The 27,796-nt window shown below is 42.8% G+C and overlaps 1 protein-coding gene across 9 annotated transcripts in view; it reads left to right on the top strand.

Annotated features, from left to right (window-relative positions):
• Positions 1-27,796, top strand: part of tnikb (TRAF2 and NCK interacting kinase b) — a 90,451-nt gene that overhangs the window by 20,902 nt on the left and 41,753 nt on the right. For all 9 annotated transcript variants that reach the window (XM_072690502.1, XM_072690494.1, XM_072690456.1 and 6 more), the window contains exons 3-7: positions 19,591-19,647; positions 19,880-20,005; positions 23,521-23,631; positions 25,299-25,389; positions 27,064-27,194. In XM_072690502.1, the coding sequence (XP_072546603.1) occupies positions 19,591-19,647; positions 19,880-20,005; positions 23,521-23,631; positions 25,299-25,389; positions 27,064-27,194 (516 nt within the window). The remainder of the gene's footprint in view (positions 1-19,590; positions 19,648-19,879; positions 20,006-23,520; positions 23,632-25,298; positions 25,390-27,063; positions 27,195-27,796) is intronic.

Raw genomic sequence — 27,796 nt, 5'->3', positions numbered from 1 at the left:
ATTGGGGGCTACTTGCCTTACATTTACATTTATGGCATTTAGCAGATGCTCTTATCCAGAGCGACTTACAAGGTTACTCGTATTACAGAGGTGGGCCAATGTAGTGTTAGGAGTCTTGCCCAGGGGCTCTTATTGGTGTAGCGCAGCATAGTCACCCAGACCGGGAATCAAACCCTGGTCTCCCACATGGTGTTGTTGTAACGCAATGGTAGGTGGTGGTGTTATCTGTTGCGCCACACCTTACAACACCCTGCATGTACTGTACGGTTTATGTAATGAATTTAAAGAAAATTAAATCTGAAATCTTACCTTAAACTCATAGTACAACAATACCTACAATAAGGCACCAGGCAGCGTATTTAGTGTAATAGCTTTCTGTGATGCTGCCTTTAGAAGTATTAAGCACTTTTAACACCTGATTTCGGGTCAGTCTCCCACTGTGGATAGCTCTGTCTCAGTATGATTCCCTAGAACAGTGTGTTTTTATACCATTTACTATCCCTTAATGAGAGTAATAAAGCTTCAGAAGGTTCACAATGATGAAAATGAAAAGCTTTTTAGATCGTGTTTATTACGTTTCTTCATAAAATCAAACGACAGCTACAAAAGCATTATGAAATCACTGTTTTAAAGGAGAAGAGCCGATAAAAAGGCAGAAACCGCTGCTTTTTGCCTCAACATTAGAGGGTTAAGAGAAGAAGTGTAGTGTCCCTGTTTGCTTTTAGCTTCAGAAGTTCTGCTGTCAGATTCGTACTTACCTGTCAGAGCAGTGCCTGCGCAGTTGCTCTGAATGCCTGGAATGCCGCAGCGTGTCAGGACCCATGTGTTTTCTTACGCTTCAAGGCGTTTCTAAGAGCGATCCTTCACCCACTCTATTATCCTCTCACACACGGGCAAACCTGTGTCACACCAACAGATGCACCCAGAATGTTTGTTGAGACATTTTCCCTGAATTTCTTGCCGCAGTATGAGACTAGATAGGGTTTGGAAGCGGGTATTTGGCTTAAGGCTGTCATGAATGTTTTACGGATTAAAATGTTAACTAAATGTTAATGTAGCTCGTTGAAACAAGCAGAGGAATTCTGGAACTTTCAGTTTCTAGGTAAAGTGACGAAAAAGTATTGAGCATACAGTCGTACAGTACACTTTTAAGGAAAAAAGTAAACTTCCATACTGAAATTAAATTGAATACAAATATAATTTTGAAATTGTGGACTTTGTTTCTTACATAACTGAGAAAAAAACGTAATTGCTACAGATCAGACGCAATGAAAATGTATTTCTCTGGCAAACTAGCGAGAAAATGCCATGACTGATCCCCGTTAGCGATTAGGATATTGGTTAGCTCATGTAGCTCTGTTAGCTCAATAGCTGGTCTGAAAATGTAAGAAAATCAATTCCTCAGCAGTTCTTGAAAAAATAATCTTCTGATGGATTCCTCTGTTTTAGCCTCCTACCACCTGCGTTATCCCCTCCGAAAAATAACCCAACAGCTCTACACTAATTCAAGCCAAATATCCACTCTAGTAAAACTGCACACCTCTCATAAAATTCAGGACAGTTTCAGTACTGAAATACTACAAACAATTTAGAACTTTACAACAATTGAAATAACTACTAAATGCTTATTTGGTTAACTACTCTTTAGTTTAGCTAATGTGCTAACAGAGCTATTCTAGAAATGTTAAGTGCTAGTGAGGACTTATCCTATTCTACACAAGGTCTTTTTTTCCTGAGTAGATAATGTTGCAACATTGTAAAAATACAGGCATAGCGAACATTAGCTAGAGGAGTTCTACCCATGGCAAATTGTGCTGTCTTGGACTCCAGCTGCTGATGGCAAAGCGTCATGGTTGGGGATTTGAACTCGCAACCCCCGGGCCATAATAGTAGCACCTTAGACCGCCTTAGAGCCCCAGCTAGAATAGTTAGTTAGTAGCCTAATTAGTGAAAGAAACGCAGCACCTGTGCTATTCATATCCATAATAACAGATCAATGACAGCACGCTAATATAAAGGCACTCATGCTTCGTGGTTGCAAAATCTAACACACACATTTTAAAGATTTTGTTTTTTAAAAATAAAAAAAGCCAATAGACTGGCCATTTGGCCCAAGACGTAATAAATACCCCAGTAGTGCTTTGAGTATTTTAATACTGGCACCTCTAATTGAATATTCAAGCATGCATGCACCCCAGGAAGCTGTATATCCACAGCCATTCTCCGTTTTCTTCCAGGTCTTTAATGAAAAGTCAATGAAAAGTATATGTGGTTTATCATGACCCCTTGTGCCCTCTCCCACTGTCAGTAATGAGGTTTTCTCACTGTCCTACATTGATTAAAGTGCTAAGATTAGGTGTTGAAGGCTTTGTATCGAGGGGCAGACTGTTTAACTGGTTAGCTGTAGACTGCTGTAATGTAAACCTTAAGAGAAAGTCATTCAGCGGGTCACTGCGGCCGCAGACTGCGTACCCTCTCAGTGTCATCCACCATCATTTCGTCTCTTATGATACTGTAGATGCGTGGAGCTCGGCAGGCAAAGTTCAGGCCATAAGATGTATGAACAGAGAATGAAAGGCGATGGGATTGCCGCTGAGACTTCAACATGAGCAAAGCAGTCAGTCAAGAGCCTGGCGGTTTTCAGAAGTTATTTCAGATGACATTGACCTATTTCTGTTAACAGTGACACCCCAGAGAACATCAGCTGTCCCCGAGCACCAGCAGGATTACGAAACGAAGGCAGCAGGATGGAGGGTTTAATTGAACTATAACAAGTGTTAGTGTTTCTCTTTGAGGATCCTCCAGCCCACCTCTTAAGGCTGTGTGCTGAGGAGGAGCGCAGCCTCCCTCCATCTGTCTCCTTCTCAGTGCCTTGCGGATCTGTGGGCCCTGGAATATCGGAGCTTAGTCAGAGCTCGGTTTCTGAAAGCATTTTAGTGTTAATATCATTCAAACTCAAATTTGAAAGAGAGTCCAGAGAGATCTGGAGGCAACTGTTTAGAGGAACCGGACACAGATTAGTGTAGGACATACCCTCCTCCTGATTTGAACTGTCTTAGAGGTTCACATTTAGTGATGTGGAGGTCTGGACTAGCAAGACATATGAGGTCTGAATAGCAAGACATTAACCCTATTATTCACACACATGAACCTATTACAACTGTTTTACATGTTGGGTAAATGGATATCCTATGTAACACCATACAGCTGTTCTGGTTAAATTTAAGCCTTTTCCCGAAGATGGATTTCACGCTTGTAGGAAGAGACGTCTGTATGGCACTGTGTACAGTTTAGGACATCCTCAGTAAAACTGTGAGTTGTCAATATCCACCAGTATTATTTTAACATGCAAGACAAAGAGCAGAAGAACACTTTGCAGGTATTAATAAGTGCTATTATACACAGCGGTGAAACGATGAACTCATGATATACAATTCTACATTCTGAGAATATTTTGGACAAAATTTAAATATGGGCAATGCTCCATGAATTAGAGGTTCTGGATGCACAATGGAAAACTGCAGTAAGCATGAGAGGCATAGCAGAACTGTAGGGATACCTATTTACCAGCTGATGTGAAGGGACTGGCAGGCCCATACATGCATGTCCTTCTCTAAACCAAGCGAGAGAGGAGAAGGGGGAGAGGAATGGCTGGAGAGAGGGGATCAGCAGGCGGTGGAATGTATAAATTGATGTCAACATGGCAGCTGAAGCAGACCTTGTCTATTCCCCCTGCTCCTCCATCTCATGGCATTTTTGTGCTCTGCATGCTCCTCTGAATTCAGATGCTGCGCGAGCTTTCCCTTTAGAGAACCCGGCCTTATTTTTAGTGCCCTGAACCACTGAAAGGAGAGCTGCGTCTTTAATTCTCAGAGTATTCTAACAAGAAAGAGCAGCCGAGCTAGCGCTGTGCTCTGCGCCGTGGGCTAATCAGCCCAAATAAAAAAAAGACATAAAACAGACTTGCTCATTCATAAGTGGATGTTGTTCCACATGCAGATTGCGGCAGCATGAGAGATTCTGGAGAACAGTGTGCAGTGTGAGGTTGCGTGCAGTGATAAATAGGCTAATTTTGAAATTGGAGATTTGCTTTTTTAGTTCTTTTAGTGTTTTTTTTGTTACGCTGGTGCATTTAAGCTGCAGCTGGTCATTTCTAGCTGAATCCGTAGCATGCTTGAGAAAAAACAGGCTCCGAAATCGAGAATCAGGGTGAAGCGGGTGTGCTAAATGATGAATGATGTTTTTAAAACAACAATAATGACGGTATGAAAGGTCTTTAATTGGCTCCGGCGAGATGTTTCTTGCCCCTTTTCTCCCCTTTTTTTAATTCACTCCTAATTAGGTTAGAGCTTTCGAGCTGAAGCAAATTGCCAAATGACACGGATTAAAGGAAATTCCATCAGTGTTTCTGCATTTGTGCTAAATTTGATCATTGTAAGACGGAAAGAAAGTCAGAGTGGACTAGCCCATGCTATCTAAAGGTTTACACACCTGGCATAGCTAGTAGTTTTCTGGTATCTGGTTTCTTCTCCTAAAGCCCCTGGAACCTACGTTTTAGGTTTTCTATGTAATTAAGTTAATCTGGCTCCTCAGGGCCTCCAGTGTCTGCTGCATTTCACCAGTATTGATCTCCTCTCGATGTAGAACAGGCAGTCCTAAAAGTGGGACAGGTACACGTCAGCATTCCCCTCACCAATCACAAGGCTCTGCCTCTCTTTGAGTATGAGCAACCTGGTGAGCTGAAGCTACAGCTAAACCCGGTGAGCTAAAGCTCAAGCCACGACTGATGGAGCAGCTGCCCCCTGCGTGCCCCATCGTCCCAGCACCTCTCCGCGCCACCTCGGAATTTTTAGCAACTGGGTGCCGAAATAGAAGGGGTGTCCCAATAAAGCACTGTAGCCGGGGATATGCGCTCTGTATCGCCCACCGGTACCCTGAACTGCCAGCACAGCGCCAAAGCGGAGAAGCAGAAAGGTGACAGGCGCTGGATGGGAGGAATGTGGGAGCTTGCATCTACAGTATATATATATATGGGCTGCAAACTCGGTTAGATCTGTGAGATCAGTCACCCATTTTATTTGAAGACCACGCTCATACTGTGGTCTGGTGAAGTCCTCAAAGAAAGTTCAATTTTTCAGATTTACTGCTAGTTTGCCATCAACAACAGTACATATAAACCCAGATCACAAGTGTAGGGTCACTGATGGTTTTATATAGTGAATAAAATGGGTGTATGTTCAACTGTAGATATCATGACCCCTGGTTCTAACCAAGTCTGGACATTTCTCTGCAATGCACCATTTCACATAGTATCACTTTACATGACTTTGTTTACACCTCAACCATGTTTTATCAGATAGTGTGTCTGTCCTCTTGGTGTCCAGTCGGAGTGGTGTACAGTTGAAGCTAGCTGAAGAGATTGTACGCAGTCGGCCTGGTTGAATTTTAGCCTATTTAGTGGCTCCACAGGCTTGCGAGCATCGCAGTAATCGCAGTGGTGCTTCTGGTCAGCTAGTGTTCCTTCTCTGGTCGGCCTAGCGTTAGCTTTTAGCCTATCTAACTGCTTCACAGGCTTTTAGCCTTCCCATGTGGGAAGAGGGGGCAGGGGTGAATAACTCAAGACCCTTAGGTAACAGTCCTGGGGTTTTGGAATTGCCCTGTTTTACAGCTCTGTTTGTGGTTCTTTACAGGCAATGGCAGTTCCGGGTACCAAACTCAACAAAAAATCATAAATACAGTTTTCCATTCTAGGACACTTTTAAGCCCTTTCTTGCTGTGCGCCGACTTGTTTTCTGAAGCCAGTGGTGTGAATTAGAATCTGCCACAATCCAGGTTTTTTTTTCACAGTTGCCAGCATGTAACTGTCACCTGCTTTTGGAGGAAGATGACTCACACTGTGAATCTTAATCAGATTTATTTTGGTCCCAATATCAGAATTGACAGCTACATTACATGGTCTAATGTTTGTGAACTAGAGGAGTATACAGCCCCCCAGCATTGAGTTCTCTGTAACGATGGTGCTTCATTTAATCATTTTTGGGATGAGGTGGGGATGAGGTGGGAATGAGGCTGACCGCATTCAGTCCATAATCTAGTCAAGAAAGCTTTCCCTGGACAGAAGATACAGTTACTCCAACACACAAATGCAGAATAAACTCTTTTTAATACAATTGATTTCAGAAGAAACGAACGAGCAGTGGACGAGAAGGTGTCCCAATACTTTTGTCTGCATAGTGTACGAACTGTAACTAAGATAAAGGGCAGAATAAGCATAATGTGTTAGGTTGTGTGCTTTGTGCCGTGCATGGACGGTTTAGGGGGATGTCCTATTGTGCTTCCCTGGTCAAGCGTGATGGCTATCTGTGCTGAGACTGGGTCGTTAAACAGAGTGGGCTACTTTGCCTGACCCAGCTTCACTCTGCTGTTGCGTAACGGGAACAGCTCCGTGCACTAGTGGCGTCTGCTGAAGTCAGCCTCAGAAATAGGTTAATCTGAGCATGGCTGCTTCTTACTGTAGGACTACCCCGGTCAGATCATGCTTTTGTTCACGTCACCTAGTCCTTTAGCCCGGCAAACACAAGCAATCTGACTGACCACTAGAGCAAGACAGTACTCAATAACATCGGATGACATTCATCTAATTCATCTAATTCATCTAAGAAAAATGATAGTCAGCATAGCTAATTCCATATGTCATGTTTTCTGCATAATTAGCACATAGGGCTCAGCCCATTCTTTTCCCCTATACCCTACTCACCCACTATATCTCAGGCTCTATCAAGTATGTTCCTATGGCTGTTTATGATCTGACCAGCAACACTTTCACATATCATTACATATTTAACTACACCAAAATGATGACAAGATCCTACATCAATAAAGGTTGCTGTGACCATTCATGATCCAACCAGCAATGCTTTAAATGGGGCAAGGAAGATGACAAGATCCCACACCTAATAGTCCCTTCACCAGTACACATTGCAAGCTCCTCACAGGGGTCATCAGGTAGAAACCTCCCTTCGTCAGAGTTTCGCTGAATTAAGCCCACCAAGGCTCAACAGTGAAGTCTGGTGTCCCAGGCCCACTCCCCCCCCCAAGCTTGCCTATATTTCCCACCATACTGCACCGTCAGTCTCACGCTGCCCTTCCCCACCTGACCTCAGCCCTTCTTAGCCAGAACCACTGACTAAATCTTTCTGCTGCTTCTGACAATTCCTTCATGGCAGCTCTCAGCACGCATGGCTGCCCTAAAGCCTAAGACTCTGTTGTACAGATGATTTGAGGGAAGGTTTTGTCCTGAAATGTGTTTTTTATAATGCAAAATCAGCATAATGCTCAGAACTTTGTATTTAGGTCACTGGTCATTTTAGCTATTATTACAGTATATTATGTATTTTGGACCGTATTACAGTATTCGGACACTCTTATAATACACAATAGGGAGCACCCAGCAAATTACATACACTGCAGTTAACTGTTCGTTATCAATACTAGTAAAACTGATAACTGATAATTAACACTGGACCAATATTTGTATAACTGTAATATGATAACATGAACATTTGCACAGCACTTATGAGTGTGTAGTATTTGTCATCATTTCTGACATCATCAGTCGGTCACTTGATTTGAACTGCACTTCTACAAGCCAGCGTAGGCAGTTACGGGACGGCCGGGGCAGGTCATGCTCTACCGACGGACCAGAATCTCCACCAAGCTGTGCTGTCAGCTATATTTGGCTGACCACAACGGGCAGCAAGGCAGCTTTTGATTTGCTCCTTGTGTCCTTGCGCTGAATCCCTTGTGGCTCTTTTACTGATGGAGCGCCATCTTGGGAGACTAAGGCGAGCCATTAAAAAGGTGCCCCGTGCGAGGTAGAAATGGATTCTGGGTCAGAGTGTGCTGCGTCAGGGCCGCATGTCTCCAGCTCACATGTGGCGCAATTTGAAAGTGAGCCGCTGTGAAGGAAAGAAAGGAAGAAAGGAAGGAAGGTAGAAAGAAATACTAGCAGATAAAAAGGAGGTGACAGCCTGCTCTCCCCGCACTCAACTTCCATTTCTTTTCACCACGAATGCTTTCAAAGATTGTTAATTTTTTTTCGCACCACGACAAACTCTGTGCTGTAGCCCTGAGACAGAAAGGCCATTTGTCAATGGTGCTCGGCTGCCTTTGTGTTTTTATTCTGTGCTCCAGGCCTTTAAGCAGTGGTTACTCAAAGCATGCTGGTCCTTGGACTTGCCTTGGTGCTCCCTCTCTCTCTGCAGTCCGCTGTGAGGCTCAGGGTCAGCCGAGAAGGATTTAATCTGTGTATTGAACATGATTTTTCAAAACCATAAGTGGGTAAATGATTCAGCGTTTTAACTGTGTGTACCTTCAGTAATTATTTAAGCAGGCTAATTCCCTGGCACTACATGACCTTGTATTCTGCCTATTCAGACATTATACAGTTAGCATGCTTTGGATGTGACATTACCGGGATTGCAGTGGCTTTATCACTGGGGAACTCCATATTTGTTCTATTCTATTATGATAGTGGTAGAGGCAGAACCAGTGAATCCATCATGCTAAAATGTCTAAATCTAAATCCACGCTTCGACATGGGTGTAATGTCATGACACGCAAATGAATAAGATCTAAAGACGTTCTAAGCAGACCCCAAAACCTCAAAAGACCTGCAGTGTGACATTTTAGGTGTTTAGCTGCTGATATTATTAGTTATCAGATTTTTTAGCTCCTAAAAATAAGTTTTGCCCCTGATCTCCCCTTAGTCTTTACACATGCATTTCTGGACAAACTGCGAGATACAGAATTTTCACTGAAAGCATTTTTACAGGGTTTTACACAAATATGACTCACAAATATATGGTTATGGGAAAAAAAATAAGAGACCAGTTTCTCTGATTTTACTATTTATAGGAAATGTGTTTAGGAGAATTTAACTTTTGCAATGCATTTTATTAACCATGGACAACATTTCCCCTAAATTCCGAATACAAATATTTTCTATTTAGAGCATTTACTTAAAGAAATGACAACTGCTCAAAAAATATTGCTGAAATTTGTGTGATGAAATGGCATGGAATAAAATGCCTGCCATACCTTTGGAGATGCAAATGTAATACATTTGTTTTAATATAGACGCTATTATCCTTATTACACGCCAGTGGAGCATCAGCATGTTATTAAAAATGCTACACAGTGTTGAGAAGAGCATCTAAAACTACTCACTCAAACACACTGCAAGAAAATACACTGCTAACAGCGTCACATTGAGGCTACATATGTAACAGGATTGGATCCGATTCATTCGATATTTTTTCCTCCAATATCTGATCCAGCATTTTCCGCTAACATTGGCCCAGCCATCTCGTCCATGCCGGTGCACAGCGTTCAGACGAACAGCTGTTTTCATGGTTGTAATTACAGGGGTTTTGATATTGAACATTGTGATCCTACACTTGATATCAGTGCCGAAGTCAGATTTCTTGTGTTGTGACGGCGCTAGTCGGTTTACTGCACAGAAGGAACAACCCGTTCTGTCTCGTTCCACAAAGTCATTCAGTACATTTGTTCTGTTGATTGAGTCATCTGTGTGTGGAGGGGAGCTGAGAGACTGTAAAACCTCTCACCTCTCTCCGTACTGTAGAGATGGATCTGAGAGGGTCATGGTAGGTCGCATGTCTCAGCAAAGAGATGAGCTTGTCTGGCCAAAAGTGTGAAAATGTTCAACCTCCTCCGCCTGCCAGGCCTGTTGCTAGGCTACGGTGGAGGAAGTAGTGTTTTTTTTTTTTTGTCGTTGTTCTGACTGAGAGCAGCATTGAAAGAAAAGGAACAAAAAAAGAACAGACCATAATAACTTCCTGATTTCTAAACAATTCATGCTTTCGGTGTTTCAGTTTGGGTATTGCCGCACGTAGATGAGCATGGAAATACATAACTGCCACGACTGCGGGACGGAAGCTCTGTGAGTTATTCATCCGGCCCTCTGTGCTTTTCCCAGGTCAATGGGACTACAGCCGATTGCAGGACTGGTGATGAAACACCACAGCAATGCCTGCTAACATCACTCCGAGAGCAGTAGTACCTCAACAGGCACTAATGCAGAGTGGCTACTCACACACCCTGCTGAGAGCCATTTCCAGACACTTCAGACATCAGGAGTGGAGCTTTTGTTAACGTTTGGTAGGCTTGAAAAACAATAGAGAAAAAGACACATGGTGAAATCTGTGTTTTTTGGGATAAATATGTGTTTGGCATAATTGAAAAATAAAAAAAGAGTTGAATATTAAACCAGATGAATGATTCTCTAATGGAAATAACGAACAGTGTGTTGGAAGGGTGGGAATTTAAGGTAGTGATCTGATATACTGGTTAGGGCTGTGCAATTATGTTGCTCCATATTGTGATTACACCCAAATACACAATATACATATTACACCCAAATACACCCTTCAGTATATTGAAAAACATGTTTAAGGTGTGGCCTGCATCATTAATAGAAATATCGTACGATACCTTGGCCTGTCACCATAGTAACGCTACCCACTTATTGCACAGTATATAGAGATGACCTCAATAGTTTTTGCTGTCCTTGATTATTGCATATTGTGTTTACTTGATTGTTTGTTTACATAAGAATGAACATCACCAATATTTTGCAATATTTAGTAAAGGTACAAGTTACTTGTGGCTAATAGTTTTTTCTCCCCAAAGACTGCATAATTCCAGCCAGAACGATTGGAAGATAGTCCTGAATGCACAAGTCTGCACCCAGGACCGATACCTGGGCTCGTTATTACTGGTTTGCTTCCACACCAAAGAATTCCATTCGAACGTGTGCAGTATTACATATCACTTTCCTGTGCACATTCTTGCTAAATGGTAGGATTCAGGTTCACCCATTTATTATTTTCCGTGGATGCAAACACTCAAATGTTATGGAGTCATGGCATTTTACCGTGCAGGATCCCCTGCAAACAAGGAATCGTTTCTGTAGGAGAACGATTTCAGGAAGACCAGAGATTGATTCTCTGGGGCTCGAAAACAGCTTTCACCCTTGACCAAACGTACCAGACTCTCAGAGCCAGTGCTCCTGGGGCTGTTAAAAAAGTATGCTAGTGAAAATGGCCAAAGTCCAAATGGACTTGGTTTCCACAGCTCCTATGTGGGACCATTATATCAGTGGCATAAACTGTTTTTAACATGACAATACAAACAATAGTGTAATAATGCAATTATGGGACAATAAAGTGTCCAAAAAAACTGTTATTGTCCCAGGCCTAACTCCTGACTTGTAGCAGTGATGAATTTTAAAGATCACTGGTGGTCCAGGGAAGCATATAATGACTAAAATGATTTTTTTTATTGAAGAACTTCACTTTAGATATGCCTCTGAAAGTAGTCTATTATGATCAGTCTACTATTGCACAGGAGGAAACACACAGCTAACAGCATCATGTCACACATTGTGAGCGTGTGCTCTTTCAGGCTGAATTGGATCGGATTTATTGTTTTTTCCCTTCAGTATTCCATCCGGCATTTTCTGCTGATATCAGCCCAATACTGATACCCACTCATACCGAAATGTCATCTTGGATCTTTGAATTCAGTTTTATGAATTGTGGGAATGCCTTTAGTTCATCCAAACCCTCAACATCTGCATATCTGTGGTTAGTAAGAACAGGGGCTCTCAAACAGTCTGCTCTCAATCAGGGATCGGTAGACCCCTATGCACTTATTTTACCAATCCAGTGGTTTTAAGTTCATGTTTATTTCATGGCTCATTTCAAGCTCTTCTCCAGTGGTGTAGCTTTCAGCTTGTAGCACCACATTGGACAGCTAGCTTCATGGCCTCATTTGCTACACCCCTGAGACAGATTACAGTTCTGTGTACTGTCACTGATGTAGTCTCATTGAACTTGAAGGTTAGTTCAGCGTGTAGTTGATTTAACAGGTGATAAGCGCAGTGACGTTGTGGTGCATGCCACATCCTATTTCTTTTTGCTCATATCTGACATTCTGGCAGAAACCATGGAACACACTGAACAACGTAGTTACGACAAGGCTAATTCACGGCACCTTCCAGTCTGTGGACTGGGCTTAAGAAACCCCAGTCCGTGAATCGTGAGCAATGAGGAGAAAGCCCTTATTTGGAACTGTGGGCGGAGTCCTGATTAAGGTACTGATCTGATATACTGATTAGGGTTGTGCAGTATGGAGAAAATACGCAATTATTTTGTTCCATATTTTGTTCCACTTCAGTATATTGAAAAACATGTTTAAGGTGTGGCTTGCATCATTAATAGAAATATTGTAACCTGTCACCATAGTAACCTGACCCACTTATTGCACAGTATATAGAGATGACCTCAGTAGTTTTTGCTGTCCTTCATTATTGCATATTGTGTTTACTTGATTGTTTGTTTACATAAGAATGAACATCACCAATATTTTGCCACAAGTGAAGGTACAAGTTAGGGCCTGACAATATCATAGTAAAGATTAGGCTAAACAAAACCCGTGGAGGTAGAGGCTTGTTTGCACATTGCACACTTCAGCAATATTAGCACTACAAAGGTCTGTGATGCGATAACGTTTTGCGAGCAATATATGGTGTAGCTGTAATATTCCAGCTCTTATTCTGAAGAGAAATAGAGGATAGAGGCTAGCATTGGCTGCACTGGGCATCTTTAATGAATACTTTTCCACTCAGTAGCAAATGGGTCGCACATTCACAGGAGGACAAGCGATCGGAAGCTTTCCTGTGAAAAGCAGCACATTCGGTTAAGACTGTAATGAAGGCAAGGACGGCGGCGGCAATTTTTTGTTGTTGTTGTTATGTAACGGCATGCAACCCTGCAGCTGTACTTCAGCTCGACAGGGTACACTGTGTGCATCTACACTCACTCTGCCTCTCTCTAGCTCTTTTAAGGAATAGCTAGCTTGAGGAATCTGTGGCAGCTGTGGAGTGAACTTCTCTCATCACTGACCCTCTACAGTAATCCGTTTCATCACCATTTCAGTGCCTCGTTTTCTCTAGATGTTCTCACGGGATGCTGTCATTTTTTTTTTTGTCATGGCCCTTTTGATAAAGTACAAACAGTCCCACTGCATTACACCCACCCACTCCACCCACCCCACAAACCTGCAACAGGATGTTTGACATATTCAAGACACACTATAATTTAAAAGAAATACTATTGCAGGGTGACAAAATAGCTGAATGGACTTTTGAAGGGGGAGTCTTCTCTAGTTTAAGACATTGCGTAACCTTATTGATCCATTGAGAGTAAGTAAGGGGATGAGGATCCTTCTACAGACGAATAACGCAGCATAAGGAGAGCAGTGTGTTGTATTTTCACATTTTTAGAGAAAGTATTAAACACTTTGCCAGAACTGATGTTTCTTCCAGATCATATGTAATCACATGTAGGATCCAAATTTGGTGTGACTGTACATGGTCTTGCTTTACTCCAGTGAAGTCGGTAAAAGAGAATGCCATTGGCAAATAGAAGAAGAGCGTGTGCTCTGAATAATATTCTGCTCAATTGTTTCTGGAATTTGGTCATCGTCCTCTTCCCACACAGGACACAGCAATAGCTGCTGGATATCAAATGGGTTTGCATGCCGCGGCCGATAGACAATTGGTTCGTGAAACGGTTCGGAGAGGTGCAGATCCACATGTCTGTGGAACAGGGCTGCATAGGCTGTCATTTGTAAATTGTCATCACAAACCTTTGGCATTACTGATATCAGCGAAGGCTGCAACATGCAAATAAGCCGTCTGAACCAATCAGTTTTTATTACCCAATGAATTCCCTTCAGTTCCACCACCCATCATAAAAGCTGGGAGAGGGAAGCTACCTTCCGAGTCATGTGAAATACCACTGCATGTTTAGAACTGACACTTACACTGTTTAACAGACAGCTAACTGAAGCCCACATTGGCTGTATTATGGCAGGCCATCTTACCAGTCCGGAAAGCGTAAGGCCAGTTCTGCTCTCTTGGAGGCCTGGCCATGGATGGCACCAGCAGGATCAAACCTACAGTCACTCAGTGTTTCTTTGTTGTGTTTTATGCCCTGTTGTGTCCCTTACTTCGTCATTACCAATTCCCACCAATTCCACCTGCAGGCCATATCTTTTCAGATTGCCGCTAATGCAGCAACATTGGAAACTAGAGCGCTGACTGCTTATACTGTTGCTCCAGCTAACAGACATCCATGTTGGCTAGCATCCCATTGTGAGAGGGAGGGCTATCCTGCCTGCCCAATAAGAGAGATAGGCCAGCTTGGCCACAGATGGCTGTAGCTTCACTGTAAAATAAACTGACAAATTTTCTATGCTAAAGACCAACGCTTAGACAGCTGCACCACTTCTCTGTGTGCTTTCATTTTATTAGCATCACCGAAAAGTCATCGAACAACACTTACTTCTATAGGGTTACAGATGCCGTAAAATGTAGATGGTTGATGAGGGAGTCCAGTGTTGCCTAAACATTGTGCGCTTCTAGAGTTAAAAACTCCACTATACACTATATGGACAAAAGTATTGGGACACCTGCTCATTCGCCATTTCTTTCAACATTACAACAGGGTATTGTAAAAGGGGTTTATCCTGCTATTGTTGGAGGACTGTCTCTACTGTCCAGGAAAAGCATTCTACTAGATTGTGGAGCATTGCTGTGAGGTGGGGTGTGATTTGATTGCAGTCAGTGAAAAGAGCGTTAGTGAGGTCAGAATGTTGGATGACCAACCATCATTCCAGAGAACAAGGTTCCACTGCTCCACAGCTCAATGCTGGGGGTCTTCTGACCCCTCTAACTCATGCTTGGCATTAAGCGTGTTGCCAGTAAGTTCATGTTTATCTGCTCCAAAGAGTTCTATTCTATTGGCAATACCTCTCTACAGGGACTAGATAAGATGTGTGTGCATTTGCATCTGTGTCAGCAATGGGTGCAACTTAAAGTAGCTGAATGCTTTCATTAGAAAGGGTGTCCACAAATATTTGGACATTATTCAATAACAAAATAACACAGGCATTTCTAGTTTTCTCCATGGTTTGAACCCGGTAGCTGCTCTGTACACTGTGTAAGTAATTCCGGATGAGTAGACCAATAGAAAGGAGTTAAGTGACTCTTTATTTTACATTGACTTCCATTCAGAGTTAAGAGCATCATGCCTTCGTGTGTAAAGTCACCATCTTACAGATCTGTGTTATTCCTTGGACAGCAATGATAAGTTCTGCCGTTTTGTCTCTTTAATGCATATTGTGTAGCTGATGGTGGACATGCCTGCTTAGACCATCCATGAAGTCAAATGATGTGGATAGCTGCTGTCTGTCATGATCCACTGGGTCAGACAATGAGGGAGAACACTCGCAGGGGATGGACCAAGGCGAGAGAGTTTATTAACTCAAACAGGGCAGAAAACAAGGAAAAAGCAGCAACAGATTAACAGGGTTAACGATAAACAAAAGACAAATGTGACAACCAAACTGGGCAAACAAAAGAGCACACCTGTGGCTGGTGAGGGACGAGGGCTAGGCTAGCATGCCAGGGCTGAGCCAGAACGATACAGAAAACCTAAACCTACAGGCAGTGCCTGGGGAAAACCGTGAAACAGAAAGACAGCGCGGGTCAGGCGCTTCCGAGACTTACTGGACCTCCGGAGCTGAGGGATCCGCTGCCGAACCCAAACAACAGAACCGATACAATGACGGGGCTAGCTTACCAGAGCACAGGCGATAACTAGAGCGCACACCAGAGCTGACTTCCTAGACGAGAGCTTCACAACCGAAGCGAGGAGAGTTCAGCGCACTCCCATGAACAAGCCCCTGATACTCCTTACGGTGCTCTGTGACCGAAGGTGAGCAGGCAGTAGCGGTTCGGCAGCCACACTTGAGTCCCTAGACAGAGGAGGTTTAGCTGACATTAGCAGAGGCCGTTGGAGAGCCCAACGGATAATGCCAGCACTACAAGACACCAGATCCAACCCAGTGTTGACCTGAGATAACCAGAGCTACTAAGAGTCGACTAAAGTCAATTCTCGGCCCTGGCTGCTTGCGCTAGCCCTCCTTAAATGCCCTCCTGGGGCAGGCGCGGCGGCGCGGGCGTGACACTGTCCCTATGACCTGGTGTTCCCCACCTCCCTCATCAGTCTTACAGTAGTATCACTCTGTCATCATGTAGCCTCCTGAAGACCAAATCATATGTACACAGTTTACCCTAAATACACTGAATGTAAGACGTGATTGGTGTCTGAACTTTGCTGCTTTCGTTTCTCTCTGGATCTTTAAGGCTAATCTAGCTAACAAGCAGTGAAGGCTTATACCCATTTGTTAGCTTTGTGCAAACTGCATTCCTAAACAATCACACACTTCCCCAAAACCGGGTCAAGTTTTTGAGCAACCTTAACCAGTCTTGCTGATGTGGCGTCTGACACAGCGCGACACTCTGTCATCTATAAAAAATCATATCGTATGTCACGTAGCTAAAAACAGCAGCAGCCGCTCTTTTGATGAGTGAAATTACTGCTTATCTTGGCTGATCGGTTAGATTTGAGGTCTTTGAGGTCAATAAAAACATCGTGGTGGTGTTACGTGTTTTCCGCCGCGTAGAGAAGTGCGGAATCTGATGACTCACTCCTCAGGGTCTGAGGAGCAGGGTGTGAGTAATGGACAGATGCTATGGCATGTCGTTCTCAGGGCAGAAGTTCCTGAGTGCCCGGCGAGGTGCATGCTTGGCTGTGTTTTACGATCGGAGTGTAATTAGGATCCTGTCCAGTTCGCTCACGTGGTCATGGTGACTGCGCCGCTGTGTGGTGAATTAAAGCTGCTCTGTTCGTTAATACTTTCCGACAGTGGAAAAATCATTAATGAGGACTGATGGGACTGGTGTGAGCCTGTGACTCACAAGTGTCTCTCTCTCCCTTTCCCTCTCTCTCTCTCTCTCTCTCTCTCTCTCTCTCTTTCTGTCTCTCTCTCCCTTTCCCTCTCTCTCTCTCTCTCTCTCTCTCTCTCTCTCTCTTTCTGTCTCTCTCTCCCTTTCCCTCTCTCTCTCTTTCTCTGTCTCTCTTTCTGTTTTCCCCCTATTTTGATCAGGTTTTCTATCCCCTTTCTCTCTCTCTCTTACCCTTTTCTTACTCTCTCTCTCTCTCTCTCTCTCTCTCTTTCTGTCTCTCTCTCCCTTTCCCTCTCTCTCTCTTTCTCTGTCTCTCTTTCTGTTTTCCCCCTATTTTGATCAGGTTTTCTATCCCCTTTCTCTCTCTCTCTTACCCTTTTCTTACTCTCTCTCTCTCTCTCTCTCTCTCTCTCTCTCTCTCTCTCCCTCACTGTCTTCCCCCTATTTCGATCAGGTTTTCTATCTCTCCCCCTTTCTATCTCTCTCTTACCCTTTTCTCTCTCTCGCTCTCTCTCTCTTTCTTACCCCTTTCTCTATCTCAGACACACATTTTTATCTTCTCTTTCTCTCTCTCTCTCTCTCTCTCTCTTACTGTCACTCTTCCTTGTTCTCTCCCTTTCTGTATATCTCTCCCCCTTATGTCAGCCCCCCTCTCTCTCTTACCCCTCTCTCTCTGACACACTTTCTTATCCCCTCTCTCTCCCTCTCTCTCTCTCTCTCTCTCTCTCTCTCTCTCTCTCTCTCTCTCTCTCTCTTTCTTTCTCTCTCTCTCTCCGTCTTTCTCATTCTCTCTCTCTCTCTCTCGCTCTATGTATTTCTTCCTCTATTTTTGTCCGCCTCTCTACTACACAGCTCTCTCCCTTTTTCTCTATTTCTCTCTTTCTCTCGCTGTTTCTCTCCCACTATTTCTGTCAGCGTCTCTGGCATTCTCACTATTTGTCCCTCTCTCTCGTTCTCTCTCGTTCTCTCTCTTTTTCTCCTCTTTCTCTCTCTCTTTCTCTCTCATCCTTTCTCTCTCTTGGTTTATCTCTCCCTCTGTTTCTTTCAGCCTCTCTATCTGCCCCTTTCTCTCTCTCTTTCTCTCTCGTCCTCTCTCTGTCTCGGTTAATCTCTTCCTCGGTTTCTGTCAGCCTCTCTATCTGCCCCTTTCTCTCTCTCTCTCTCTCTTACTGTCACTCTTCCTTGTTCTCTCCCTCTCTGTTTATCTCTCCCCCGCCCTTCTCTGTGTTGAAGGTGTAGATGCGGTGTAGAATTCATTCAGAACAGCAGGCAGTTATCAGTGATTCACTCAGTCTGGAGAGAGTCAGAGGGAGCCAGTAGAGGTGAATGCACACGAGGGCTGTCAAGGTTACTGGATTAAGCTCAGTACCTCGATTTAAATGCCACGGATTGAAAATGGACCTTCTCAGTACATCAGTACTAATTCATAGGCAGGGTCTGTAAAGCCAGTTCAGGGTTTATACCACATGCGTATGTTCTCGGTAAGGTCCTTTTGAAGTCTAGTCCAGTCTGTCTGTTTTCACAGTGAAGTAATAAAGGATTCACGGTCGTTTGCAGCTCTGATTCCTTGATTCATCACCATAGTCATTAGACTTCACTCTTATATGATCAGTAGTGACACTGGATCTTCCTCTGTCTTCTCTCTTCTCTTCCTCTCAGCGGCACGGCGGCTGCTCAGGTGATCCGTATCCATGGCACCCGTTTCCTCCGTTTGTTGTTTGTTTTCTTTGGTTGGAGGCCCTGTGTTTGTCCTGGATATGAACTCTGGGGAAATGGTGGAGAATAATAGAAAAATAAGAGGCAATCAGCAGCAACCTGGAAAAGAGCTCTCCAGTTCCACATTCCTGTCCGCAGTCCACCCTGAAATTCCTCCTGGCCGAGCGCTCCAGCTTACGTAACGCTTTTGGAGGCCCGTCCAACCCGAGCAGAACAGTCAGCTGGTGCCGTTGTGACACGCGCATAAAATGGCAGCGGCCCTAGCCAAGCTCAGGCACTGTGCTTTTTGGGCCCGTTTCAGTCGTTCAGGGTTTTTTCAGCTGTTACACAACAGCAGCGTTTGCCAGAGGAGCTTATGTGCTTAGTCCACCTGTGATTGTGCTTCATCTAGCACAAAGCCCATTACACTACCTGTAATACTGGTGTCATATTATACTAGTGACACTGTTGTGGGATGTAAAATGCATGATCTGGATGTGAGGATAGAACACTGGAAAGTTAGGACTGATACAGAGTGTAGGGGTGGGAAATATGACAGAGTGTAATTAGTCCTTTTTTAATCTGCAACTACTGGTGAATATTGTACTGTGAAAGGGTTTTTAAATATTGTGGTTAAACATTTTTAACATATCACCCACCCCTAATTCAGTGTTGGGGCTGCACGATTAGGTCATATTCAACCACCCAGAAAGAGCAAAAACAGTTATGCTCTGTAGGACTGGCTGAGGGAAATCAAACCTTCAGTTTTCCTCATGTCAGAGCCAACACCCAGACAGCTGCGCCACTCAAGAGCCCATTAAGTGTATTATAAAAATAGTGCTTAAAAGTTTTTTTTAATCATAAAGAAACATAATTAATGTTGAACTTCTTTAAAAAAGATCTGTAATCCAATCAAATCATTGGAAGGTCAGATATTTACACATCTGCTCTCTCTCTCTCTTTCTTTCTCTCTCTCTCTCTTTCCCTCTCTCCAGGGCCGCCATGTCAAGACGGGGCAGCTTGCCGCAATCAAGGTCATGGATGTCACAGGGGTAAGCAAAATATTCCCTCACCCTTGTTGCTCCTCTCTCCCCCTTTCTGTCTCTTTATCTTCCTTTCTCAACCCATCTCTCTCTCTCTCTCTCTCTCTCTCTCTCTCTCTTTTGTCTGTATTGGCACTGCATTCTGAAAAGCTTACGGTGCACATGCAGACAGCAGGATGCGCACACTGGTTTCTTCACTCTGTGCTCAGTGGTGTGTGCGTGTGTGTGTTTCCTTCAACAGGATGAGGAGGAGGAAATCAAAGCGGAGATCAACATGCTGAAAAAGTACTCCCACCACCGCAACATTGCCACCTACTACGGAGCCTTCGTCAAGAAGAATCCGCCAGGCATAGACGACCAGCTATGGGTCAGTCCTAATGCATTCGACTGCACGGACCAGAAACCCCCATGCACCCAAGGGTTTCAGTGTGTGTGTGTGTGTGAAGGAGAGAGAGCGAGAGAGTGAAAGAGAGAGAGAGGAAGAGTGTGCACTTTGCCGTGCTGTGTGTGGGAGTGTGTGTGTGTGTGTGTGTGTGTGCTTGTTTTCTGTACATTTGTAGGACAAAAAGACTCTTTTCAGGACCAATGAAATGCTGCAGACTGTGTTAACCCTAATCCTAATCTGCTACATCTGTAGCACATGAACTGTGCAGAAAAATGTGTCAGAATTATTATGCATGATAATTGAGTCTGGGCTAAATACAGTATGCAAAGTGATGGAGTCTGTAAAAAAGCAGACAGGCAAAACCATTTCTTTTTGGATACTAAGGTTAAGGTTAAGGGTTGGGTTTAGGGTTAGTCCTAGACTAAACTCTTGTTACGTACAATAATGGAACAAGTCAAAGACCACCATTCGCTTTTTAAGTTCCAGTAAAAAAGGCCGTTAGGTGCAATATCTAGAAGCTGTCTTTCAAAGTAGCTTGGGGGCAGTGGTGGCTCAGTGGTTAGGGCTGTGGGTTCAATACCCAGGTTTGCTAAGCTGCCACTGTTGAGCCCTTGAGCTGGGCCCTGAACCCTCCTCTCTCTTTCTCTTATGCACAGTACTGTAGGTAGTGTGCATTCTAAATGTGTGACTTGTCTGATTTCAGCCCTGACATTACATAAAAACAAACCTCTGTGTGTGTGTGTGTGTGTGTGTGTGTGACAGATATACTTCCCTAGTGGTAAGCATTCTGTGCTCTCAGCACAACACGCTGCAGACTTATGACATGCTGCACTGTGTCACAAGACTGCTGCTACATGCTTTATCACTGTCTGTGGTCAAGCAACACAGACAGACGTGCACACACAAGCATACACACACACACACACACTCACACACATGCACACACTTATGCATATGCACACAAACAAACCTCAGAAGAGGACATTCCTCCAAGGTCAGCTTGCTCAGAAGCCATGACCGCTGTCAGCATCTGTGACCAATAGTGAAACCTGCAGTATAGTGTGAAAGTACGTTAAGACACACAGTTCATAGTGTGAAGAGGCTTCAGTGGAAATATAGCAAGTTGCTTTTCAGTATTTCCTGCTTGCTTTTAACCCCTGAACCGTCATGGAATCAGTAGCTGTAAATAGGTACTTAGTAATACACAGGTAATGTAATGTAATACACAAGAAGGGGTGCCATTAGAGGAAAGCTTACATGTATTTTTTTTTTTTAAACTGATTAACCAGAAGGGTTACTTACATCCATAAGGAAATGAGCTCAGAATTGTAAGAAAGCACTGCTACATTTAAAGAGTACATTCATAAAAATTACATAAAAAGTGACTTCATCAACATCAGCTGGTCTTTTTAATATTTTAAGCATATGGAGGCGGGGCTTAGTAAGGTGCGAGCAGTCGATAGCTAATGACCAGTAGGAAATGCCACCCACCGCTATGTAGTAGCGAGGAAAATCCTCACTATTAATTGAGGTGGAGTTTGCCGTGGTGGCAGAACTGAATTATCCGCCTCTAGGGGGCGCACTAGACAGGTGTTAAACAGCAGAAGTGTCATTTATCGGCATAAAACACTGAGGGAGGGTCGTTCAGCTCTCTATTCTCTGCCTCATGGTTTAGTTTAGCCATATTTTGATAAAACCTTAACCATAGCAGTGTTTTTCTGTTGATTTGGAACATCATCCTGATGCAGCACTTCAAAAACAGCAATGGGGCATCCATTTAAAGGGATACTCCGCCACCAGCGTCTAAGTTAGCTCTTCGATGCTTGTAATGGGAGTTTTGGTGCCACTCGAGTTAAGGACACAGTGTTGTTGGATTATGGTTCTTTTCCACAGTCCCTTTGAGCTTCAAGTACAGCTTGGCTCGAACCGCCATCCCTCAAAATCCACGGAAACGAACGAGCTTCCCCTGGGTGTCCGGATAACAGCTCGCTGTCTTCAAACGCAGACTGAAGACCCACGTCTTCAGAGAATACTTGGGCGAATAGCAGAGTGGTCACCTTATTGACTTGTGTTTAGTAATGTCTAAACTTAGAGGTTTCTTTGAACTATTAGTCTATTCTAACTAGCTGAGGTTTTTTTAAGTAAATAGCAAAGCACTTTTGTAAGTCACTCTGGATAAGAGCGTCGGCTAAATGCCTTAAATGTAAATGTAAATGTCATCTTAAACTTGCCTGTTAGTTTTCTAAGAACGTCTGGTCGTTGCTAGGCTGAACAAGGTGGGCTAATACGTACAAATAATTGTCCCATTGTTGTGAAATATAACAGTTCCCCTTAGCCAATCACAATGCAAGATTGCAAGAACTAACTGATAACATAATGGATAACAAGTCCTCAGATTAATATCTTTGAATTTTAAACTATTTAAGAAGGAGTGCTATTGGAGGAAGGCTGGGGACTATTCAAACTAGCTGAGGTTATTCTTGAATAAATAGTGAAGCCCCTTTGTAAGTCGCTCTGGATAAGAGCGTCTGCTAAATGACCTGAATGTAAATGTTTGGATTCTAAAATCTGATTGGCTTAACCATGTTCCAAACACATCAGTTGGATTCTGTAGAAAAGTACAAATGGTTGCAGCAAAAATATATCACTTGAAGACATTATCACGATATATGAATAGAGATGTGGAGACTGTGATGTACAACACACACACACCCTATTATGCAATATAATATTATACTATTATATTGAAATATAATAATGGTAAAATATTGCCATATTGCCCACCCCTTCTCCACCTAATTACACCACATTCCTATATCCTATTGTCATATTTCTAAAATAATTTTGATCATCATTTTTATTGCCAATCAGAAGTATGAATTTTGTATTATGATCAGTTGTAAACAATGTATTTATTAAGCAATGGATTCAATACATGGGTCTCATATTGTATTCTTTGGACCATTTTATTTAGTAATAAGCCACTAAGGGCCTCTGGGTTGAGTTGTACCTAATACCAACCCTTAGGCATGGTAAAATCCCTTATAACGCATGACCTCCCATGGCTTATACTGGATAAGCCCTTTATGATGTATGCCCAGCATATCTTTTCAATTTATCAGTCGATTTCTCCTCTCGCCCCTCTTTGTTAATAGTGCCAGCCAGGCTGTATAAATATCATCTAATAAATCTCTGGCGCGGTAGTTCTGACATCCATTTGGTCATTCAGATGGGGTACTGCGTCCTTGAATAACTGCATTGTAGTTCATTTTGTTCAAATATCTATTATAAGGGGCCAGTCCCATCTGAAGTGTCATCAGCATTGTGTCCTGTTGAGTACTACCTTCTGTAATGGTGGAATTAGCCTGATGTCCTTGAGAGATCATGTGGTTTTCAAGGCCTCGTGTTTAATAAAAAATTGAAACCCATATCGCTACGGTTATTACAGCATCAGTGTATTTGTGTGTGTGTATGTGTATGTGTGTGTCCGTGTGTAGTTGGTGATGGAGTTCTGTGGCGCGGGCTCAGTCACAGACCTGATAAAGAACACTAAAGGGAACTCCCTGAAGGAGGAGTGGACGGCCTACATCTGCAGAGAGATCCTCAGGGTGAGTTATTTCTGTGCTAAAGCCGGGCAGGATCGCAAATATACAGAATGTTGATACTTAAAGACTTTAATTGTACATGTATAAATGATATGTACGATAATCTGTTGTTTTTCTGCAGTTTGCAAAAGTGTGGTTAATTATGGTCATGGCTTAATGGCAAGACATCCAGTTACTGTGTAGCTTGAAAAGTTACTGTCAGAGATGGGGATCGGAGTCAGCGACTGACTCTCGACTCACTTCTCAAAGTCACAACTGAGATTGGACTCTTCGCTAACTAGTAACTTGACTAGTGGCTTTTCTACCAACCTAAGTCCTTCACTGACTTGCAACTCGACTAAGACTTGCTCTTTACTGATTAATGACTCTACTTAAACTCATTCTGTACCGACTCTCGACCTGACTCAGAATCAGTCCTTACTGACTTAAAACTTGACTTTTTCGTCATCGATTTGTGACCCTCAGATTCATTTGTTGCTTCCTCGCGACTTGACTTGGACTTGTTCTTTACTGACTCAGAATTGACTCAGACTTGCTCTTATTTGATTAATGCAACTTGCCTTAAACTCATTCTTCACTGTTTTTGAGCTTGACTCAGACTCGTTCTTAACTTGACTCAGATGCACTTTGCACTTGATTGTCACACAATCTACTGACTCACGACTTGCAACTCATGCATTTTTTACAGACTCACAACTCGACTAAGATTCACTCTTCACTCACTCAGAATAGCCTGTCAACTGTCGACTCAATTCAGAGTAGAGTTTAGATCAGGCCCAAAAAATCCAGCCCGACCTTACCCAAGCCTGTGCATGTTTTGTCGGAGCCCTCCCCGACCCGGCCCATAAACGCCAGAGCCTGATTTAAACCCAACAGTTTTTTTGTTTTTTTTTGAAAGTATAACAGACCTTTTAACTCCAATTCAGAGTTGTTTAAATGTTGAAAAGATTTGTTCAGAAAGATGTGAATGAACAGTGCTACAGGGAAGAAGCATAGACCAATTATTGAAAAAAACTGTTTATTAAGAATGGAACTCCAAATGATGAACACCAACAATGATCCATCGGGAAAATAGGCCACAGGAATGATGTCCGAATGACTTTCCTCTACTCTAATATAATTTAACAAGGTTTAAGAATAAAAAATACTTCCTGAACAAACAAACATTTTTATATTAAGAGCTTGGCCTTGGCAAAAACACAAAAAACAGCATTACGGCTATACATTGCACAATCATTAAACTGCAATAGGCCAACAACAATAACATCATTTACAAGCTAAAAAAAACAAGATAACATTGGATGTTCTTTAAATAATAAAGGCCATAGCTTTATATAAAATAAAAAATAGCATTAAAAAAACGTAGGCCTACGTCACAGACCATTTTCCTGAGCCCGACCCGACAGGGCCAGAGGAAAGTGGTGGGAAATCTCGGCCCGCCCCGGCCCGAGTTCGGGTTGGGCATTGGGTCGGGCTCAAGCAGAGAATCTAAACTCGAATTCAGAGTTGCTCTGGGAACAAAGCGTTTCTGTGATGTATCGCAGTAACACCTCGCCATAATTCTCCCTGGATTGCACTCTGCATGCCTCAAGAAGTGGTTAAATGTCATTAACGTCTTGCCTCAACAGGCTCACGTTCTAAACATATCCATCATTGTGTTCATGATGTAGGGTCTGACCCACCTGCACCAGCATAAGGTCATCCACCGTGACATCAAAGGCCAGAACGTCTTGCTCACAGAGAATGCAGAGGTCAAACTGGGTAAGCACAGATACTGTGAGCAGGGGAAGCCAAAAAATGAAAAAAGCCTGTATGTGTGTGTCTGTGTGTGAGTGTGTAATTATTCTGATCATTCTACAATAGAGCAGTATTCACAATGCGGATTATTATTAATAGATTTTACTTACTATTCTTAGTCTGATATTGGAATTACATACGAGTAAGACATTAGCTTGTGTGCATTATTAAGAGGTGGAAATTTGCATTGTTGAAGTATTGAAGCACTTGAATTTGAATTGTACAGCAACTGTGTTATTGTTATGCAAAATAGATAGGAGACGTTTCTTAACAACTGTACTTTTCAGTCAGGTTAAATTTTACACTTTTCTTTACCACTGGGGCAATCTGTTTGTGCTGGTGTGAATAAAGTAATCATACTCGAATGCAAAATAAAACAACTGCACCAAGACCCCTAAGAAGATGTGGTCTTGGTCCAGTTCCGGGCAAACTTTGGAGCGTTTCGTTTGTGGTGATAACAGGATCTGACCTCAAACCGACCAAACTATCAGGCGTCCTCCTCAAGTATGAGCTAAACAGCTTTCGTATTCAGGTGTTCACCTGGTATGTTGCCCAGATAATTACTACAGCTATGAGCAAAATGTGCATTAGTCCAGAACACAGGACCTTCTTCCGGTATTTACTTTCTTGCTCCCGTCCCAGACAGGTCTGACCAATAAGCGCAGAGAACGTTCTCATGTGGTTTGTTGTGACGCATTTTAGTGGGCTTGGATTTTTTTGCTGTGTAAAAACAAACCAAGTCAAGAGGAAGCGCTTCAAGTTTACAAACCTTTAACTGATTCAGACCAGAGCAAACAATTTAGTCTGTTATACGCTTCTTCTCAAGGGATTCACATCTGTTAACCGAGAAATGAATAAATACTCAGGCCTGCGTTTGCATTCTGCCTACTCCACTGCTCGTACTTTACAGTAACGTGAACGTGCGAGCTAGGGTGCAGTGTCCAAACAGAAATGTCCCTAATGTTGCACCTATTTCTGCCAACTAGACCTTGACCTTCCTCATTAGTTTTTCTCACTAGTTCTGGTTCTGGTTGAGCTTCGTTTGGCTCTCACCCGACCCCCACTGCTACTGCGTTTGCAAAATGAATTGTTCCAATTTTCAAGGTGTGCACGTTGAGCCCTCTTTAAACTACACTACCCATAAACCCTTGCTCTGTGTCGTTATTCAGAAGTATAAATCAGCTTTTAGGGGCTTAACCGGTCAGTGCTCGTCATATAATGAGAATTGTAGTGTGAAAGTATCAGATATTGCTATCATTGTCGGACCACTGTAATATTGATCATTGCTTTATTATCAGAAATTCTTATTGATCCAAATCAGTCCAGTACTAAACCTTTAATCCTTCAGACGGAACCGACCGCTGAAACCATAGCCCTCCCAGAGTTGGTTGAAGTGTTGTTATCCTTTTTTATGCCTTCCGTTTGAGTTGCTGAGGCTGTTCGTGATGGGTTGCCATGGCGACGCTGCCTGTGGTGACAGGGAAAGAGTGCCGCTGAGGCAGATGGTCGTGTACACTTCATCAAAGACCTCTCGGCTTGTTACCATACAGTGACATATTAAGGCCAACTCTTTGAGTGTGTGTGTGTGTGTGTGTGTGTGTGTGTGTGTGTGTGCGTGCACATTTAAACTCTCAACAGTGGACTTTGGGGTGAGTGCGCAGTTGGATCGCACAGTTGGTAGGAGGAACACGTTCATCGGGACGCCATACTGGATGGCTCCAGAGGTCATAGCCTGTGACGAGAATCCAGACGCCACATATGACTTCAAGGTATTTTAACAGACAGCCGTGTTTAATTACACTTTCACTGTTACTTCAGAGACTCTCAAACCTGTGTTGTGTGTGTGTAGACTGTAGGACATTGCTGGTAATATTAGTACGACATAACTGAACTGTAACAAACCGTGCATCACCTTCCAAAATTATTAGATTTAATGTAAAATTAACGTTAAAAAAGTATTCTTTAAGGATTTCATTTAATTTTTATTTACATTTTTTATAATTTTATTTATTTTTATTTTATTTCATTTTTTATATAAAAATGATTTTTTTTATACAATTTTTAATTATCTGCCACCATAAACCCTATTTGTGTTTTCCTAAATTGACTCAACTGCTCTCAGGGAGACTTTTCGAGAGTATAAATTGGGGGGTGGGGGTGGCAAATTCCGTCACTGTCACATTAAAACCTTGTATCTCCAAATTGTTAACTTTACAGGAGAATGGAAAAAACCTTCTTAACTTCAGTGGAAAAACATTTGTATTCCAAGTCTTTTTGGATCATTTCTATTGGCCCATTTCTCATTGTAAAAAACAACTGCAAATAGATTTACATTATGTCAGTGACAAGTGATCAGCAAAAAAGTAGTTTT

This window comes from Salminus brasiliensis, chromosome 1, assembly GCF_030463535.1.
Source record: "Salminus brasiliensis chromosome 1, fSalBra1.hap2, whole genome shotgun sequence".
NCBI lineage: Eukaryota > Metazoa > Chordata > Actinopteri > Characiformes > Bryconidae > Salminus > Salminus brasiliensis.
Note: the sequence above shows the minus strand (reverse complement) of the source record. Positions and strands in the feature narration are given on the sequence as shown.